The sequence below is a fragment of the Podarcis bocagei genome (assembly GCF_964188305.1).
Source record: "Podarcis bocagei genome assembly, chromosome: 15".
Lineage (NCBI taxonomy): Eukaryota > Metazoa > Chordata > Lepidosauria > Squamata > Lacertidae > Podarcis > Podarcis bocagei.
In genome coordinates, this window is record NC_138141.1 from 46,118,672 (window position 1) to 46,136,614 (window position 17,943).

General features: G+C 53.9%; 1 protein-coding gene across 1 annotated transcript in view; it reads right to left on the reverse strand.

The window, feature by feature from the left end:
• RTN4RL1 (reticulon 4 receptor like 1) overlaps nucleotides 1–17,735 on the reverse strand; it is a 64,798-nt gene extending 47,063 nt beyond the window's left edge. The window contains exon 1 of the mRNA XM_081172390.1: nucleotides 17,274–17,735. Coding sequence (XP_081028516.1) covers nucleotides 17,274–17,286 — 13 coding nt within the window. The 5' untranslated portion in view covers nucleotides 17,287–17,735. The remainder of the gene's footprint in view (nucleotides 1–17,273) is intronic.
• Between the last annotated feature and the right edge of the window lie 208 nt (nucleotides 17,736–17,943).

Sequence of the window (17,943 nt, forward strand, 5' to 3'; positions counted from 1 at the left end):
TCAGCATTTGAAATTTGCCAGGAACATTTTGGCCCTGGCTGTCAGCCGCTTGTGACCAAGTGAAGATGCCTGGGCGCCAGGATGACACCTGAAGTCTCCACCATCTGGAGGTGCCTGCCTGGAGATCCTTGGATCTCGACTGTTTTTGCACTCTCACAGCACAACCTGTAGGATTCTATCCATGATATTTTATCTGCACAATCAGAATGAATTTCAGGAACCAAAAAGTCACATTGAAACATGCAACATCCGAGGTGTCTGCTCCCGAAATGTCAACAAGGCATTCCGTTCTGGCAACTGTAACCCTGGTTTAAGGAGCCATTTGGCGCCTAGCTGATATACTGTATCTACACTTCTAACACTTGGTTCATCAGCTTCCTCCTTTCCTACTGAAATCAGCCCTTTATTCCATAACCATGAGACCTGGGACCTTGGTTTATTGTTTGGGAAAGAAAGCTGGGGTTGGGAAAGACTCCTCTGTCCGAAACACCAGTGAGCCAAGGCTGCCAGTCAGTGTAGGCAACGCCGAGTTAGATGGAACTGACTTTGCATCACCATGCCAGCTTCTTTTGCTGCTGCCAGCTAGTGTAGACAACACAGAGCCAGATGCACCCAAAGGTCTGGCTTGGTCCAAGGCACTCTTCATCTTCCCCAGGAATGGCACTAGACGTCTGTCCATCCTTCTGTTCCCTGCTCCCCAGCCAGCTCTAGGCCACGTGAAGATGGACACACCTGTGACCAGGAGCCGACCTCTCTGCCCCTTGCCCCCGGAACCTTTCTCCTTGGGGGACCTTTGCAGATTGAACTAGCCCCCCTTCTCTCCTCCTCCTGTGCATTTTCTGCCCCCGTGGCTCTTGCTGCTGTCAGCAAATTGGATCAGCATTAAATTCACACCAGAGTGAAGCCCGTTTAAGGGGAGAGTCTCATTAACAGGCATCAAAGCCTGCCCAGCAACCCAAACAGGCAGGCGAGCACAGGGGGTCCGGGAAGGCAGGCAGGGAGTGTGTCTGGGGGGGGGGGATGTGCACCTTTCAAGTATCTGCAGCACACTCGGATCCAAAGCTCATTTATTTATATTGTTGTGAGGGTGTTTTTGGTGGGGTGCCTCTGTCTGCCTGATTCCCGAGTCCCCACTCCTGGAGCCTTCTACCCAGCTAGGGTTAAGATCTAACAGAGGACCCCATTCTTCAACTAGCCGGGCGGATTTCCATCCTTGAGGCCACCTTTTGTCTAGGCAAGGGCTGTGTGGCTGAAGGGGTAAGCTCCCTAATGGCAGGCTAATGGGTGGGCCCTCCATCCCACCTCACCTGGATAATAATATAATAATAATTTATTATTTATACCCCGCCCATCTGGCTGGGTTTCCCCAGCCACTCTGGGCGGCTTCCAGCCGAATATTAAAAACAATACAGCATCAGACATTAAAAACTTCCCTAAACAGGGCTGCCTTCAGATGTCTTCTGAAAGTAAAACAGTTGTTTATTGCCTTGACATCTGACGGAAGGGTGTTCCACAGGGCAAGCGCCACCACCAAAAAGGCCCTCTGCCTGGTTCCCTGTAACCTCACTTCTCACATCGAGGGAACTGCTAGAAGGCCCTCAGCGCTGGACCTCAGTGTCCGGGATGAACAATGGGGGTGGAGATGCTCCTTCAGGTATACAGGACCAAGGCTGTTTAGGGCTTTAAAGGTCAACACCAGCACTTTGAATTGTGCTCAGAAACGTGGATGTGATTTAGGAGAACAACAGCCAGGTAGTGAACTATTCTCTCAGCTAGAGTGAGCTGAACTGGGAGAAAGACGCAGGCAAAAGCCAGAGAGATAGAGCCATGCTTGATCCCAAGGCTGTGATGATGGGAGAAGCAGATTTTTTTGGGGGGGGGGCGTGTTAGGGCTGTGAGTCCCTCCATCTTAGCCTTAGGTTGTACAGACATGTCAATAAAACCATATCTAATAAAACCAATCGCTCCATTGGTAGAGCATGAGGGAGATGCTCAGGGACATGCGTTCGAATCTCACGTTGGGTGAAAGATTCCTGCACTGCAGGGGGTTGCACTAGATTATCCTTGTGGTCCCAACTCTACATTTCTATGATTCTATATGCTAAAGACACCACAATCTCCGCTGTCCCTCATTTCCAGGAAACTGGAACCTGTGGAAGCGCTGGAACCCCAGAGTCTCTCAACGCTTGGAAATGAGCAATATAATCTCAGCCCTGCCTTCCTTTAGCAAAATTCCAGCAGACAAGGCTGTCTCCCACCCCAGATGTTGAGGGACCAGCAGAGTGCAGCTTGGGGGGGGGGTGTTGCTTAGGAGCCACCTCAAGACAACGCTAAGCCTTTGGTCCAGCTGGATCGGCACTGCCAGTCCCAGGCAAGATGGACGGGAGGGAGGTGTACAAAGGAGTCGGGCTCCAGGTCCAGTCCAAGAGCCACAGTGGTCAACCAGGTGCCTCTTCTGGGAAGCCCACAATCAGGATTCGAACGCGCATCAGCCCTCTCCCTTCCTGCAGCTTCCAGCTACTGGTGTTCCAAAGAATTGCTGCTTCCGACAGTGGAGGACAGAGCGGAGCCATCGTGGCTTAAAGATAAACGTAAAGGGACCCCTGACCATTAGGTCCAGTCGTGACCAACTCTGGGGCTGCAGCGCTCATCTCGCTTTATTGGCCGAGGGAGCCGGCGTACAGCTTCCGGGTCATGTGGCCAGCATGACTAAGCCACTTCTAGCGAATCAGAGCAGCGCACGGAAACGCCGTTTAACTTCCCGCCTGAGCAGTATCTATTTATCTACTTGCATTTTGACGTGCTTTCGAACTGCTAGGTTGGCAGGAGCAGGGACTGGACAACGGGAGCTCACCCCGTCGCGGGGATTCAAACCGCTGACCTTCTGATTGGCAAGTCCTAGGCTCTGTGGTTTAACCCACAGCGCCACCCGCGTCCCTTAGGAGCCATCAATAGCTCTCTCCTCCATGAATCGGTCCAATCTTTGGGTCCTTGGCAAAGCATGCTCACACGCACACCCCAACAGTGCCTGCCCTCCCAGAGAGCCCCTCCAAAGTCCAAAGGGAAGCTTGCTTGAATTTGGGACGTGTGGGGGGGGGGGAAGAATCCATGATAGTAACACAGTCCTTTGGAAAATCCTTTCCCAAAGATGTGCACTAAGCTTTCCAGTCCTGTGTTCATCAGGGAGCCTCTGCAGTTCAACTCCAAGGGCACCCCCCTTCTCCCTCAAGCCTTCATATATGCTTTTCCTGCCCTCTCTGTGCTGTGGTCCAGCTCCTTCCATGGACTTCACCAGGCTCTCCAGTCACCTGGCTCCAGGCCTCTGTCACTGTTGTTGTGACATCATTTTCCCAGCTGGCCAGTGCTCTCCCCCCCCCAAAGATAACCCAGCCCCTCTGGACAGGAGAGAAGTGTGTTCCATTTCCATTAAACAATGACCTCAGCTGCACTTCTTGAGCCAAGGCTGGGACATGGTTGTTGTCCCTCCAAACCCAACATTTCCCTGAGTTCTGCCATGTGTCTGGTCTCCACTCCAAAACTTGGACACCCAAAAAAGCATCTGTTAGGAGAACGGGGTGCACTCAAAGGAAAGGAAGTGCAAAAATGTGTTGTATGAGGTTTGCTGTACGCAAGTGAAATGCACACGGAGATTTGCATATGGATTTTCATGCGAGCTTTTGGGGGGTGGTTGGAAATCACAAACAGAAAAAGGAGGAGAGCTGAATCGGATTGCCAAGATGAGGAAGAGAAGGAGGTTGATCCCTCCCTCCTCTGTTTGCACAGACCCCTCTGGGTGGGGTTGTTTGGGGGCAGCTGTGCTGGGGGTCTGGATGGGATTACAGAAAAGCCTGGCATCCTAAACCAGCTCTTGCACCCAACTTTGCTGGCACACTCCGAGTGAGGACAGTTCACAAAGAGAGTCTTTGCTCTCTTACTGGCTTGGAGGAAAGTGTTCCATTGGAGGCCAAGTCCACCACAGGGATCACCGGCCCCCAAATTCCCAGATGTGGCCCTCCATGCCTCTCTGCCTGGCCCTTGGGATTCTTCCTTGGACCACAGCCCTCCTTCACAACCTCTTTGAGTCTGCCTTTTAATAGTGCCTCTTTGCTTGGCCTGGATGGAAGAGAGCGACTCGAAACCAAGCTACTGTACAAAGGCAAAATTTGCATCTGTTGCTTGCCCACTGTTTCCTCTGGCCCTGCCCACTGCTGGCATGTGGCCCCTAGAAGGTTGCATTGAAATTATCCCTGCATTGCAGGGGGTTGGAATAGATGACCCCTGGGGTCCCTTCCAATCCAATGATTCTCTAACCAACCAAACCTCTGTTGAGTCAGGAGGCCATTGCTCCATTTAGCATAGTAGTGTCTACTCTGACATGGAGCAACTGCAAATTGAGAAACAGCCTGAAATGTTAAAAATGGGGCGGAAGACACCCCCCCCAAAACACGTCCCTGTAAAAAGACTTGGACTCCCATAGCCCGCCTGCTGCGTTCTGGAGCTGAAACTCACAATGTGCTCCTCTGCATTGGAGAGGAAGAGGCTGGCAAAAGTCCCTCTCCGCTATGGGTGGGGGAAATGGGTGGGGCACAGATTCCTGCACTGCAGGGGGGTGGACTAGAGGACCCTTGGAACCCCTTACAAGATGTGCCCCGTCCCTGCAATGGGTGATTTGCTCATTAGTCACCTTTCAAGGGGTTGGGGCAGTGAATTATTCAGAGCACCTTGCCCAGAGAGCAACGCCACGCATCCACGATAAGATCCACTAAAAATAGAAACAATAAATTTGCCAAACAAAACGGGGAATAAGGACCCGACACAAGGCAGGCCATCATTCAAATCCAGCATCAGAGAAACGCCCCCGTTTAGTACTACTACAATCGCTACGCTGGCTGTGGAGACGGAAAAGGAGCCCTTGGAGCTGACTGAAGGAAAGTGCAGAATCACTAGATGGGAGGCTGTGGTAAGACCACCAGGAGGCAGCGTGGCGCAGTGGTTAGGGTGTTGGACTAGGACTTGGAAGACCTGGGTTCAAATCCCATCTCAGCCACCGCCTCTGAATGCTGCTTCCCTCAGGCTCTGCTTGGGGTTTTCCCTTTGGGGAATCTGTGAGAAGTGGAGGCTGGACTAGGTGATCCAGCAGGGTTATCAGCCTTGTCATAGAATCAAAGAAATGTAGAGTCGGAAGGGATACCTAAAGGCCATCTAGTCCAGCCCCCTGCAATGCAGGAATCTCAGCTAAAGTATCCAAGACAGATGGCCATCCAACCTCTGCCTAAAAACCTCCAAGGAAGGACAGTCTGCCACTTCCCGAGGGAGAGATCACCTTCTTATAGTCTATATTTCTAAGGGGAAAGCTCCAGCTCTGTGGGAGAGCCCTGCTTGGCATGCAGAAGGTCCTGAGTTCAACCTCCAGCGACATCTCCCAGAGAAGGGCTGAGGGAGACCCTTTCCCCAGAGTCCCGGGGTGCTTCTGCCAGTCAGTGTAGGCAATACTAAGCCAGACTCGGTGGCCCGACTCAGTATAGGGCAGCTTCCTATGCCCCTAAGCTCCCTGGCTGACTTTGCATCAGTCACAGCCTTTCAGCCTAGCCTAGCCCACCTCGCAGGGTTGTTGTCAGGATAAAAGAGGGCAGTGGAGCACCCCACCCACTGGCCCCTCCGAAGCAGATCATCAGGGCTATTCCCTGAGCTCTCTGGGCCAGAGAAGAGAGAGGATGGTCTTAGTAAAGGCTAAGAAGAAGGGGCTGCAATGACAAGGCTGTCCATTATCCAGAAGACAGGGAGAAGATGCCTCCCCACCCCCAAGCCAAATGCCAAGGGAGGGAGGGCTCCATTTCAATTTCTCACACTAATCTCACTCCTAATCTTAAATTCAACTCTCTTACATTTCCGCAGCAATCTGCAATACAATTTTTTCTTATTAAAAAAAGCTTCCTGAAAATTCCTCAGCATCTTAGTCAAATTCCTCCTCACAAACACATTTCTGCAGAGCAATTTTCTCTAACACTCTGCCCCTTTTGGCATGTTACTTTCACTGATATATTCATTTATATGCACACTTAAACCCAGTGTGTGCATTTCTGTATGGAGAACTGTGTTGCAAAATTCAGAGAAGTGCAGATTTCTGAAGGGCGGGCGAGTTTCAGTTTGTGTTTTTCGAAAGCATGAATCGGGCTGGTTCGCAGTTAAAAAATAAGCTGAATTAGCTATCTCCCACAACCACCACTGTGCCCCCATCTAGGGTCAGGGGGTGGCCTGACTGCCCCTGTCTCCTGCCTTTCTCCCCAACCTTTCCTCACAACGGGAATCCCTTCAGGGACCCCTCTCAGACCAGCTACCTGGGCCTCAGAATCTCTACCTTCAATATCAAGCCCTGGTCCCAGGTGATGTGTGGTGTCAGAAAAAGAGAGCATGTGCAGAGAGCTTTTGATTTCCTGTTGTTGTTGTTCAGGAGGGAAGTCTCCCAGGACAGGCTTCCAAGTCCTAGACCAGCGGCTCCCCAGATGTTGTTGGACTACAACTCCCATCACCCCTGAACTCTGACCTTGCTAGCTAGTGGTGATGGGAGTCGTAGTTCAACAGCATCTGTGGACCCAAGGTTGAGAAAGGCTGTCCTAGACAGTCCCAGAAGAACCCCGCTGCCGCCGCTCTCTCTCTCTCTCTCTCTCTCTCTCTCTCTCTCTCTCTCTCTCTCTCTCTCTCTGCCCCTGTCCTCGTCCCTCAGGAAGAGTGGCTGCCTTGGGGAGTTGAGAAGCTGCCAGTTGGTCTCTGGCTGCCTGCACCCAAGTAGCGAAGACCTGGGAGAGACCAGGCGTCAAATCCCCTTGGATGACCTTGGAAAACAAGCACTGCCTCTCAGTCTCACCCACCTTGCAGGGGTGTTGTGGCAATAAATGAGGGGAGAGCGAGGCACGCTACCTTGAGAAAGCAGAGGCTACAAAGGCAACAAATAAATAATGGAGATTAGGGAGCCCACTGGCTTAGAGGACACGTACACAGCTCTGAACACACAGCGCTGCTAGGGGTGGACTAGATGTCCCTTGGCAGTCTGTACAGTTTGATGGCCTCCAGTGGTGGGACGTGGCCTGGGGCTCAGGGGTCATGCACAGCAGCACGGGCAAAACCACAGTCACTCGCCCCTGGATCTGCACCCTGCAACTCTTGTCAAATGCTAGAGCTGACATTTGTTTCTGCAGAGCACAGGTGCTGCTGCCTACCTTGCAGAAGCAGGTTCACAGTTCCTGGAGAGCAGAAAGAGAAGGCCTTTTTTGTGGGGGGGGGGCCCTCAAGCCCAGGCCAGCTCCGTGCCCACCCCCTCCTGCCCCTCCCTCTGACTCTCCCTGCAGGCTCCCTTCCCTGCATTAGAAGAGCAACTAAGTGCAAATAACTTAATTCGATTCTCTTGCCCAGCTGCCAAGTGAACCCTTTTAGCAAAGCAATAGAGGTGTGGGGGGGGGGGACACACCGTCTCTGCTGGGGTTCCTGCAGGCCCCCACCCCACTCCCGCCCAACCACCTTGCCATATGCCTTGACCTTGAAGCGACCTTCCTCTCCCCACACGGCTCTGCCGGGTCAGAGTCTGTCGCTCCAGGAGCTCCCCGGCCTGCCTTGCTTCTTGTCTGCTTCCTCCCCACCCTGGGGTGGCACAGCCCCTCACGGCAAGGGGGCACCAACAATAATACCCCCTCAACGCACTCGCACGGCAGCAAATACTGACAAAGCCCCCTCACCCCGTGAGCCCCCCAGGCTGTCAAACGAGGCTATCACCAGCCAGGGCTAAGAGAAGTGGTCCTTCCCCACACCAGGGTTGGGGGGGGGAGTTAATCTGGATTAATTCGCCATGTGAACGGGATTACACGTCTTGCAGGCATCTCCCGATCAGAGGACTTGCTCTCGATTTGCAAGCCCCTTAATCTGGATTAGAGGCAGCCGCTAACTAGCTCTCCTCTGGGTCTGGGGTTATTTCCATCTGCTGTCCCGTTTGAAGGAGGTGACGACACCCCAGTGGGGCTGGTAAGGAGGTCCAGGCCTCATTCCCAAAGTACTGGGTATTTGGTTCGAGCCCAATAAAGATAAGGTGGGGTGTCCTGGGGCTGTGATCCACACCTGCACACTTGCACCTCACTTTCCTGCCCCATTAGGGCCCTTTCTGTTTGCAGCACCCGCTAGGAGTCCCTGGCAGCCGCCTGGATGGGCATTGCAGAAGGAACCTAAGAGCTCTGCTTAAATGCCTCCAGACAAGGAGAAAGCAGCAGCTCCTGAGGCACCTGGTTGGCCACTCTGAAAAGAGGGTGCTAGTCCAGTTGGGCCACTGGCCTGGTCCAGCCGGGCTCTCTTCTGATGTTCTTAATAAGAGCTCTCAGATCAAGCCAGCTCTCCCCAAAAGCTGCTCTTCCCAGGGGGTCTTGTCAGCTCCCAGGCAGCGCTGTGATTCCCCCCAGAGGCAGACCCAGGTCAATCAACAGATTCAGGTGTTTATTTTCTCCCCACAAGCAAGGAGCCTGCAAGGCGCCGTCAATCATACTGGGATGTTTACACAGAGGAAGAAAAGAAAGCAGCCTTAATTCCAAGCCAAACCATGAGTTCAGCTAGAGCCCTCCCTTTGGCTGACCAGAGGCTGACATCTGCCAAGGGCCTTTCAAGCTCAGTGTCATCCACACCGGCCAGCAGCAATGGCTCTGCAGGGTTTCAGGCAGGGACTGTCTCCCAGCCCTATCTGGGGTCATGGACTGGTTGGATGCAGAGGACTGGTGGGAGGAACCGGCTGGGGAAACCCCAAGGGAACAAGGTTCAGAGCCCGGGGAGTGGGGATGGGACAACAATGAGCGGTCAGAGGGAGAGGGCTGGGAGAAGGAGGTGTTGGAAGCTGAAGCAGAACAGGGCTTAGTGAGCTGGGAGAGTCTGTGGCAGAGAGCCGTCCAGAATCAGAGGCAGAAGCTGAAGCAGGAGAGGAAGGAAGCCAAGAGGCAGAGATGAGTCTGGCTGGGGAAGAGTCACAGGTGTCTCATGCTCCTGCTGTGACACACTCGCCTCCCACTTGGTCTCCCAGAACCAGGAGAGGCCTGAAAAGGGTGGAGGAGAGGTTGGCTGCAAGCAGGCACAGTCTCAGATTGCTTGGAGGAGGGAATTTAGCTGTGGGGAGGCGGGGCCTTCAGCCTTTGCAACTGCTTCCTGGGGGGCAAGACCTAGTGAAGAATTGCTGTGCTCATAGGATGGACACTCCTGTGCAGACACTGTCTTGCTAATAAAGAGTTAACTCCAGCTTTCTCAGTGTGATTGAATGCTGGCTCGCTCCTGAAGATGCTGTCAGGGATTGAACCTGGGACCTTCTGCATGGAAAGCAGGTGCTCTGTACCACTGAGCTATGGCCCTCCCACCCCAAATATTGGAAAGACAGGGCAAGACCATTAAGGGAAGGGTGAGAGACGACTTCTACAGAGCAGGGAGCTCCATGTGGTGGGTGCTGTGCTAACTAAGAGGAAAACTCCCTGTTTCCTTATTCCCACCAAGTGGGTCTCACATGAAAGGTGGGATGTGGGGAAAGAGGCTTCTCCCGCTGGTCAAAACAGAGGGATGAGAGGTGAAATGAGGAGACCGGGAGCAGCAGCAGCAACAGGGATGAGTTGGACAGGATTAACACACACACCCAGCACACTTTATTTCTATCACATCACAAACACCTCTGGTTTCACCCAGCCCCCTTCTTCCCTCCTACTGTATATTTTGGAAGGCTCAGCTTTATCTGCCTGCTGTGCACTTGGGCACCCTTTGAGACCTCAGAGCCAAATGTTTCCTGAACACAGAATGATAGAACTGGGAGGAACCCCAAGTGTCACAGAGTCATAGAACTGTCAAGCCGGAAGGGAGCACCAGGGTCATCTAGTCCAACCCCCTGCTATGCAGGAGTCTTTTGCCCAAACCCACAACCCCGAGATTGAGAGTCTCCTGAGGTCGTCCAGCCCATAGGTAGGCAAACTAAGGCCCAGGGGCCGGATCCGGCCCAATTGCCTTCTCAATCTGGCCCGTGGACGGTCCTGGAATCAGCATGTTTTTACATGAGTAGAACTGTGCTTTTATTTAAAATGCATCTCTGGGGTATTTGTGGGGCATAGGAATTTGTTCATTCCCCCCACCAAAAAAATATAGTCTGGCCCCCCACAAGGTCTGAGGGACAGTGGACCGGCCCCCTGCTGAAAAAGTTTGCTGACCCCTGGTCTAGCCCAACAACCTGCAATGCAAGATCACAAAGCAGGTTTTCACCTGGGTTTTGATGAAATTGGGACACCATTTCGAATCAAGATGGCGGACGGAACCTTCCCCAACTGGGCGTGAGGTGGCTAATAGGCCAGTATGTGTACTCAAACACCCAACTCTCATTTCCGACTCACTCAGCGCAGCCTGGCTTAGTCTCTCTGTTGCCATATCTTTCTTATCCTGCCTTTGTTATGTATGCGTTACTTTGCATTTCAACTTCTGATGTAATCTGGCTTCGGGAAAACACGGAAATGCCACAAATAAATAATTTAAGGGCCTTCCTTGTCTTTGCAGCCCTCGAAGTGAGCAAGGGATCTGGTGGGGCGACAAGCCTGGGATTCCAGTTTTGCATCGGGGTTAAAGGGAGGTGCAGAAGAGAGAGGGAGAGTAAGATCAGCAGAAGGGACCAAGGGGCGGAGGGAACTTCTAGTCCAGCATCACAGTAGCCAACCCGATCCTGTCCCCCGCAAATGGGCTGCTTGCAAGAAAGGCCTGATCGCAACAGCAGTGCTCTCCTATCTGAGATTCACAGAAAGTGGTATTTCAGAAGCATCACTGCCTCTGACTGTGGAGGCAGAGCAATAGCTCATCCTGGCCAGTAGCCCGCCATAGCCCTCTCCTCCTCCATGAATTTGTCTAATCCTCTTTCTGAAGCCCTCCAAGTTGGTGGCCGTCACTGCCTCCAGTGGCAGGGAGTTCCAGAGTTTAACTCTGCGCTGCGTGAAGAAGGGCTTTTTGGGGGGGTCTGTCCTGAATCTCCCAACATTAGATATCCACAAGTTCACGTGTTCGTAGAAAGGTAGAAAAACACTTCTCTGTCCACTTTCTCCAGGCCTTGCATCACTTTATAAGCCTCTATTGTGGCCCCTCTTACTTGTCCTTTCTGCAAAGTGAAAAGTCCCAAATGCTGCAACTTTTCTTCATAGGGGAGCGAGTCATTCCATCCCCTCGATCATTTTGGTGGCCCTTTTCTGAACCTTCTACAATCTCCTTTCTGGGGTGCAGAGACCAGAACTATGTTCCTGCCACAGATTCAAATAAAGGTTTTCCGCTTCCAAAAAAAAAGAAGAAGAAGAAAAAAAGTTTCATTTCCATGAGAGCCAGAAATGAGTGACTTTCCCAAGACTGGAAAACAAATCCATAGCAGAGGCAAGACTTGAACCCAGCTCCCCTGGTCCCAATTATCTACTGCTGGCTCTCTACCCCAACTTGGCTGGAGGAAAGCCTCTTCTTGCTCTGGTCAGGGCCTTCTGGCACCAATTCTGCTTCTCCTCAATCCATTCGCCGGTTTATTTATTTAAATACTTAGGCTCCTGTCTCCTCTGCCAAAGCCCCAGGATGCCTCACCATCCATCTGTGACATCTCTGGACACATGTTTTCTTTTCCTGCGTTGGGAAGGTCTCGTCTCTTTGGTAGGACATGTTGAGCTTCCTCTTCCATCAAATCATCGAATTGTAGAGTTGGAAGGGGCAATGCAGGAGCCATGGCTAAGAAAATCTCTGACAGGTGACCACCTGAGTCTGCCACCTTCCAGGATCACCCATTCCCCCCATCAAATGGCTTAGAAATTTCCTCCTAATGTTCCACCAGGATCTCATTTCTTGCCATTTTTCTACTGCTGGGAGTCTGGGGCTCCTTTCCTCTCCTCACTAATTCTACTCTTTTGGAGAGACTGTCATTTGTGACCTCTCCTATCCCCATGCCTTAAACTTTTATTTACCCCCCCCCCAACCTGGGGAAGCCGTAAACCAAAACAGCAACCCTCCTGAATTGCCTCCATCCCTTGATCTGATCCAGTTGGCCTGTTCTTAGGATGGGGGGGGGTGAGGTGTAGGTTCCCCCGTTTCCTTATTCATCCTTTGAAATTAAGCCCCTTTCCTTTGCAAGTGGCACAGTCTTCAAAATGTCAAGTGCACCTTGATTTTAAAAGAATGGATGGGGTTGCTGGGGTGGGGAGGGCTGCTCCCGACAGCCACCCACTGACTATCCCTGGTGTAAGAACTGGAGCTCCCTGGTGCTCTGGGAACGACAAAGGAATCTCCAGTTGGACTCCGGAGCGCAACAGCAGAAGTAAACTTTGGTGAAATGGGTCTTTGGTGAACGCCTCTGAAGTCTGAGAGAGTTAGTATAAAATAAGGAAGCAGGTGTTTATAGAGGGAAGTGCACTGGGCAGGATTCTATCGCCCTGGATCACTAACCAGCTGGAGGGGTAAAGAAGCGCTGCTCTTCAAGAGGACCTCAAAAGTGTGAGAGGAGAGGCGGAAGGGGAAGGGATGCAGCCAACACACATCCATTGGCCTTCAAAGGACAGGTCAGCACAGAGGTCAAAGGGAGAGGGGCAGGAATCTGGAAGTCTCCCTCTCTGTCTGCCTGGACCACACACAGACCCTTCGAGGCAGCATCCTGACATCTCATGCAAGGGAACCTGGAAGGGATCTGAGAAGGCGTTTCAGAGTGGCTAAGGAGCCTATTACCCCCACAAAAACACACCTGCGCCACCTCCCATAGCTACCTGTGATTTGGCTCACTAGCCTGAGCCATCCAGAGCCGTTTGCTCTGTACTCTAAGTGGCATGTTGGGTGAGAGGGAGCAGCTGCGATGGGCTGAGGGTGATCCTGCCTTGGCAGGTCAGGCCAAGGAACTGCAAGACACTCCTGTGATCCTACAAGGGGAGGGGGCCCTCAGACTGGGGCCCCCCTCCGCCTTCCTTGGGGCTTTCCCCAGGCCACGCCCCTCCCTGGCTCTGCCTCACACCATCCTTGAGTACTTGTGCAAGCCTGCAAATGTGTCCTTGAACTCTGCACATGCCTCTGGGCTGCCTCGATGGAGGGTGGAGAGAGAGAGGCTTTGAGAGTGTAGCTAACCATTCACATTCCTTGCCCTGCCCACTTTTGTTTTTGGCCTCACCCACCATCAAATCATAGAATTTTAAAGTTGGAAAGGACGCAATGGGTCATCTAGTCCAATGTCAGAAGTGGCCCTCATAAGGTTGCCCGGGATGGAATGTGGCCCCTGGATTGAAAAGGTCCCTGCCTGCCCCCACCCCAGGTGCTGTAATATGTGTCCTGAGACAAGCTCAGGCACTGGATTGCAAAGAGACTCAGAATAGGTTTTAAAAAGCTTTGGGATATGTGGGTCCCCCAGGAACTCCAGAATTGCCCCCCTCTCCTCCTCAAGAACAGAAGTGGGGACCCCAGTCTTAACTCTGTGGCTGCAGCCCTTTCACAGAGGCAGGAGAGCCAGTCCCGCTGGAGGAGGCGGCTTCAGGTGACCCTCAGCAGTGCTACAGAATGGCCCCCCCACCTTGGGGGTTTGGCCCCTTTGAACCGGGCTGCCTGCCGTTCCCAGGACTGGGGTCTGCCTCTTCACCCAACAAAGCAGCCTTGGCCAGAATCCAGCTCCAGCTGGACTACAATTCCCATCATCCCTCTGTGGCTCTGCTGGTTGCTGGGAGTTCTTGTCATCATGTCTCTTTCCCCCACAAAACCTGAAAGCAACTTAGAGAACCGTGAAAAATAAGCAAAATGTGCAAAACAACCTCAGATGTGCAAATGGTTGACTCGGTTAGTGAGGGGAGGGGGCCTTAAGAACACAGGAAGAACCTGCTGGATCAGGCCAGTGGGCCATCTAGTCCTGTGTCCTCCCCTTCCAGTGGCCAACCAGTCTCTCCCCCCCCCCCCGTGGGAAACCAGCAAGCAGGATCTGAGCAAGAGATCCCTCTCCGCTCCTGTGCTTTCTAGCAACTGGTTGTCAGGAGCAGAGCCACTGATATCCTTATCATTAACCTTGCTCATCTTCTAAGTTGGTGGCCATGCCGACACTGATTCCTGTGGCAGGGAGTTCCACAGTTCAACCCCAGTCCTGGCCAGATTTATTTACCTGGCAAAATTTATACAGTGGTACCTTGGCTCACATATGCTTCAGGTTACATACGCCTCAGGTTACAGACTCCTCTAACCCAGAAACAGTACCTCAGGTTAAGTACTTTGCTTCAGGATGAGAACAGAAATTGTGCTCCAGCGGCGCGGCAGCAGCAGGAGGCCCCATTAGCTAAAGTGGTGCTTCAGGTTAAGAACAGACCTCCAGAACAAATTAAGTACGTAACCAGAGGTACCACTGTATACCGCTTACTGGGGGGAAATTATCTCTCTAAACAGTTTGCATGATGTGAATGCTTTCAAGTAGCCTCATCCAACAGAAGGTCAGGATCCAGGAAAGGGGTGTTTGTGGCCCAGGGGTCCATGTTCTGCCCTTTGTGCTGGGATCAGGGCATGCATCAGAAAAACATCTCTGCCAGCCGTGCTGGACCAGGCTAAAAAATGCTCCCCTAGTCCTGCCTCCTGTCCTCACAGTGGCCCACCAGAGGGCCCAAAGGGAAGCCCACCTCTTCTCCCCCACTTGGGGTTCCCAGCATACTGCCTCCAACGGTGGAGCGAGAACACAGCCAAGGGGGGCTAGTGGTGGCCGCCTGGTTCAGGCCCTTGGGATCTTCAGAGGCTTCTCCAGATCTACTTACAGATCCTGCCATTCAGGGGTGTGAAGCGGGGAGGGCTAGACCCAAGTCGCTGGCCCCATCCCTATGATCTCCTAACCTTCTTCCTTACATTATTCCTTTAGAGAACTGCTTTGAGGGTTGTCTTCTTGCAGGTCTCTTAACGAGATATAGTATTGATTGATTGATTGATTGATTGATTGATTTAATAAAACATATATAGCCCTTGATAGTTTTTTTTTTAAAAAAACAACAACCCTCACAAGCAGTTTATGAAATAAATAAATAAAACAAATATTTGGCAAGATTAAGTGGCATGTTAATCGATTTAAAAAAACACACCTAAGTGGGTTGCATGAACCAAAGTTGGTTTTATATGTATGTGAGATATATTTAGATAATATTAAATCTCTGTGTATATGAGAGAATATATGTGCCTGTGTTTATATCCCCAGGTACACACATTCCTCGACTCACAACAACCTCAACTTTGCTTCTGTCCTGACTGTGCCTCTGAATGGCCGCCTAAATATGCAAAGATGACTATATGCAAATGGTTACAGGTAGGTAGCTGTGTTGGTCTGCGGTAATAAAATAATAATTAAAAAATAAAATAAAATAAAAAATTAAAAAATCCTACCAGTAGCACCTTAGAAACCATCTAAGTTAGTTATTGGTATGAGCTTTTATGTATCTGAAGAAGTGTGCATGCACACCAAAGCTCATACCAATAACAAACTTAGCTGGTCTCTAAGATGCTACTGGAAGGAATTTTTTTATTTTGTTTCGACTATATGCAAATGAGATGCAAATATGTGCCTGGAGGCAGTTGCTGGAGACCTGGAGGGGTCCCGGGCTGAGCTGCTCTCCCTCCAAAGCAGACCTGCTCCTTCCGGGGCCCAGAACCAGCGAGGCCGCCGCCGGTGCCAAGAAGGGGCCGGGGTCCTTCTCCTCTGGGTGGGTGGGAGTGGGGGGCGTGGCCTGAAGCGGGCCCGGCTGCTGAATTATTCAGGGCGGCGATATTAGCTCGGCAGAGAAGCGCGGGCCGGGCTGGCTCTTTTCTGCATTTCCTCCGCGTGGCTGACGTACAGATAGATCCAAATGAAAGACAGATTCGAGACTCGCAAGAATTCATCGCGGGGCCACTTAGCCAAGTCGCCTCGCCGCCCGCCCGGCTTGCGGGACCCAAAAAACTTCCTCGCCCCGCCCCCCGCCCCCAATGGCCAACTTCCGAATGGGGGAGAGGTGGTCCTAAACTGACCTCTTGACCCCCACATCAAAGTCTCCCTCCCCCCCTCTATTAAGGGGTCTGCTGATTCTGGCTACCGGGCTTCAGGGGCGCTCTGTGCATGTTCAGGAAGCTGTGCTCCTTTAAAAAATAGGTCCCGACTCGCGGTCAGGAAGGAGGGCAGTTGCTTTGGCACGGATTAAGCTTCGGAAACTGGGGCAGAAAGCGGGGGTGGGGGTGGGAAGGGAGAGTGGGAAGGAGGGAGGGCGAGGCCTCATCCTTCCTTCCTTCTTCCTTGCGAGGGGCCTCTGTGGCACCGCTTTGCCAGAGGCTGCCGTGACAAGACCAGGCGCCTGAGCCCGGGCACGGGATTTGCCTCCCCATCCCACCTCCTGAGCCGATTTTAGAGACCCCGCCACGACTGTGACCCCACCGTCGCCGCATAAAGATTAGAGCCGAGCGCACCAGCTACTCGCTCCCCTCCGCCCTGCCCCACTTCGGGTCCCGAGAAAAGATCCGCGCTCAGCCCCACGGATCAAGCCCGCCCCTGAGACCCCCATCACCCTAGGGCGCGCGCGCACAAGTCTGTCTCAGAGCGACATCCCAAGATTGGGCCGGCAAAGTTGGGCGCATTTGGTAAGGGGGAGACCCCACGCCCCCCCATACTTTGACTTGACAGCGCGCGCGGAGAGCTAGCCAGGTCCCAGCAGCCCCGACCCGTCGAGGGACCCCCAGATGAAGGGGGAAGGGGCGCGCGAACCAGAATGCGACTGCGGATCACGAAGCAAAAGAAACCGTCCTTACACCCGAGGAAGCCGGGAGGGACCGGCCTCTCCCCACCCCGTTGGGCGCTCCGATCATCTCCCCCACCACCACCCGGCCCCGTCGACTCCTTCCCTGCAGTGCCGCCCAAGCCCAAGTGGCGACTCAGCCCCGCGCTCCGGACCTTCCAGGCCGGACACCACCTGACCCTCCCCAGTTCGACGGGGACCCCCTGCCACAGCCCTTTGGGGAGACTGCTCTGCCCTCCCCGCCGCCTCGCCCCTCTTTACTCTTTGCCCCCCCCCCCCAGGTACCCCGAGAAGCCGAGCGGAGCGCGCGGCTCACTGCTCTCGTCCGGGAGCGACTCCGGGGACCCGCGGGAAGGAGCCCCGACGCCCCCACTTCCCCCCGGAGGGGCCAGGAAAGTTTGCCGGCCTGTGCTCCCCGGCTGGGTCCGGCAGCCCCCGGACAGCGCGGCAAAGTTTGGCGACGGCCGCCTGCGTCCCTCGCTTCCTTCGCGGGCTCTGCGGACTCACCTTTGCGGAGCATCTTGGAGGCGTCGCGGCGGCGGATCCCGGAGCGGCGCTCACAACGGGCGGCGACTGCGACGGCGGCAGATAATCCGAGCGGGGCTCGCGGGAGCTCCAGTCAGCCGCATCGCGCGGCCGGCGGCAGCGTTTCCCCGGCAGGCAGGCAGGCAGAGAAGGCAGGCGAAGCAGTCGGACGACTCTCCTTCTCCGTTGCGCGCCTGGCTGCTCGCTGCCGGCTCGGCTCCGCTCGGCTCGGCGCTTTTAGGGGGGGGAGCCGCCCCCTCCGGGCTGGCCGCGCTGCCTCCTCCTCCTCCTCCTGCCTCCCTCTTTAACGCGCAGAGCCCCCTCTCCACCCGCTCGGGTTTGCGCCTCCAAAGGGCGTCGCGCTGCTGCGCCCCAGCTCGCCTCGCCTCTCTTCCCCGCAGCAGCGACGGCTGGGCAGGGCTGGGCTGGGCTCGGGCTGGGCAGGGCCAGGTCCCCCTCCGCCTCCTTCCCCGCCTCCTCCCTCCCTCCCTCCCCCCCGCTCTCCCTCCCTCCCGCTTCGCATCGAAAATTTATGAAAGTCTTGGCGGCGGCGCCCCTCCCGACAGCTCCCCACGGAGGGACAGGCGGAGCCCGCACGCAGGGAGGGAGGGAGACTTCGCTTCGGAAAAGGGGGCCTGGCCGGGAAACGGCG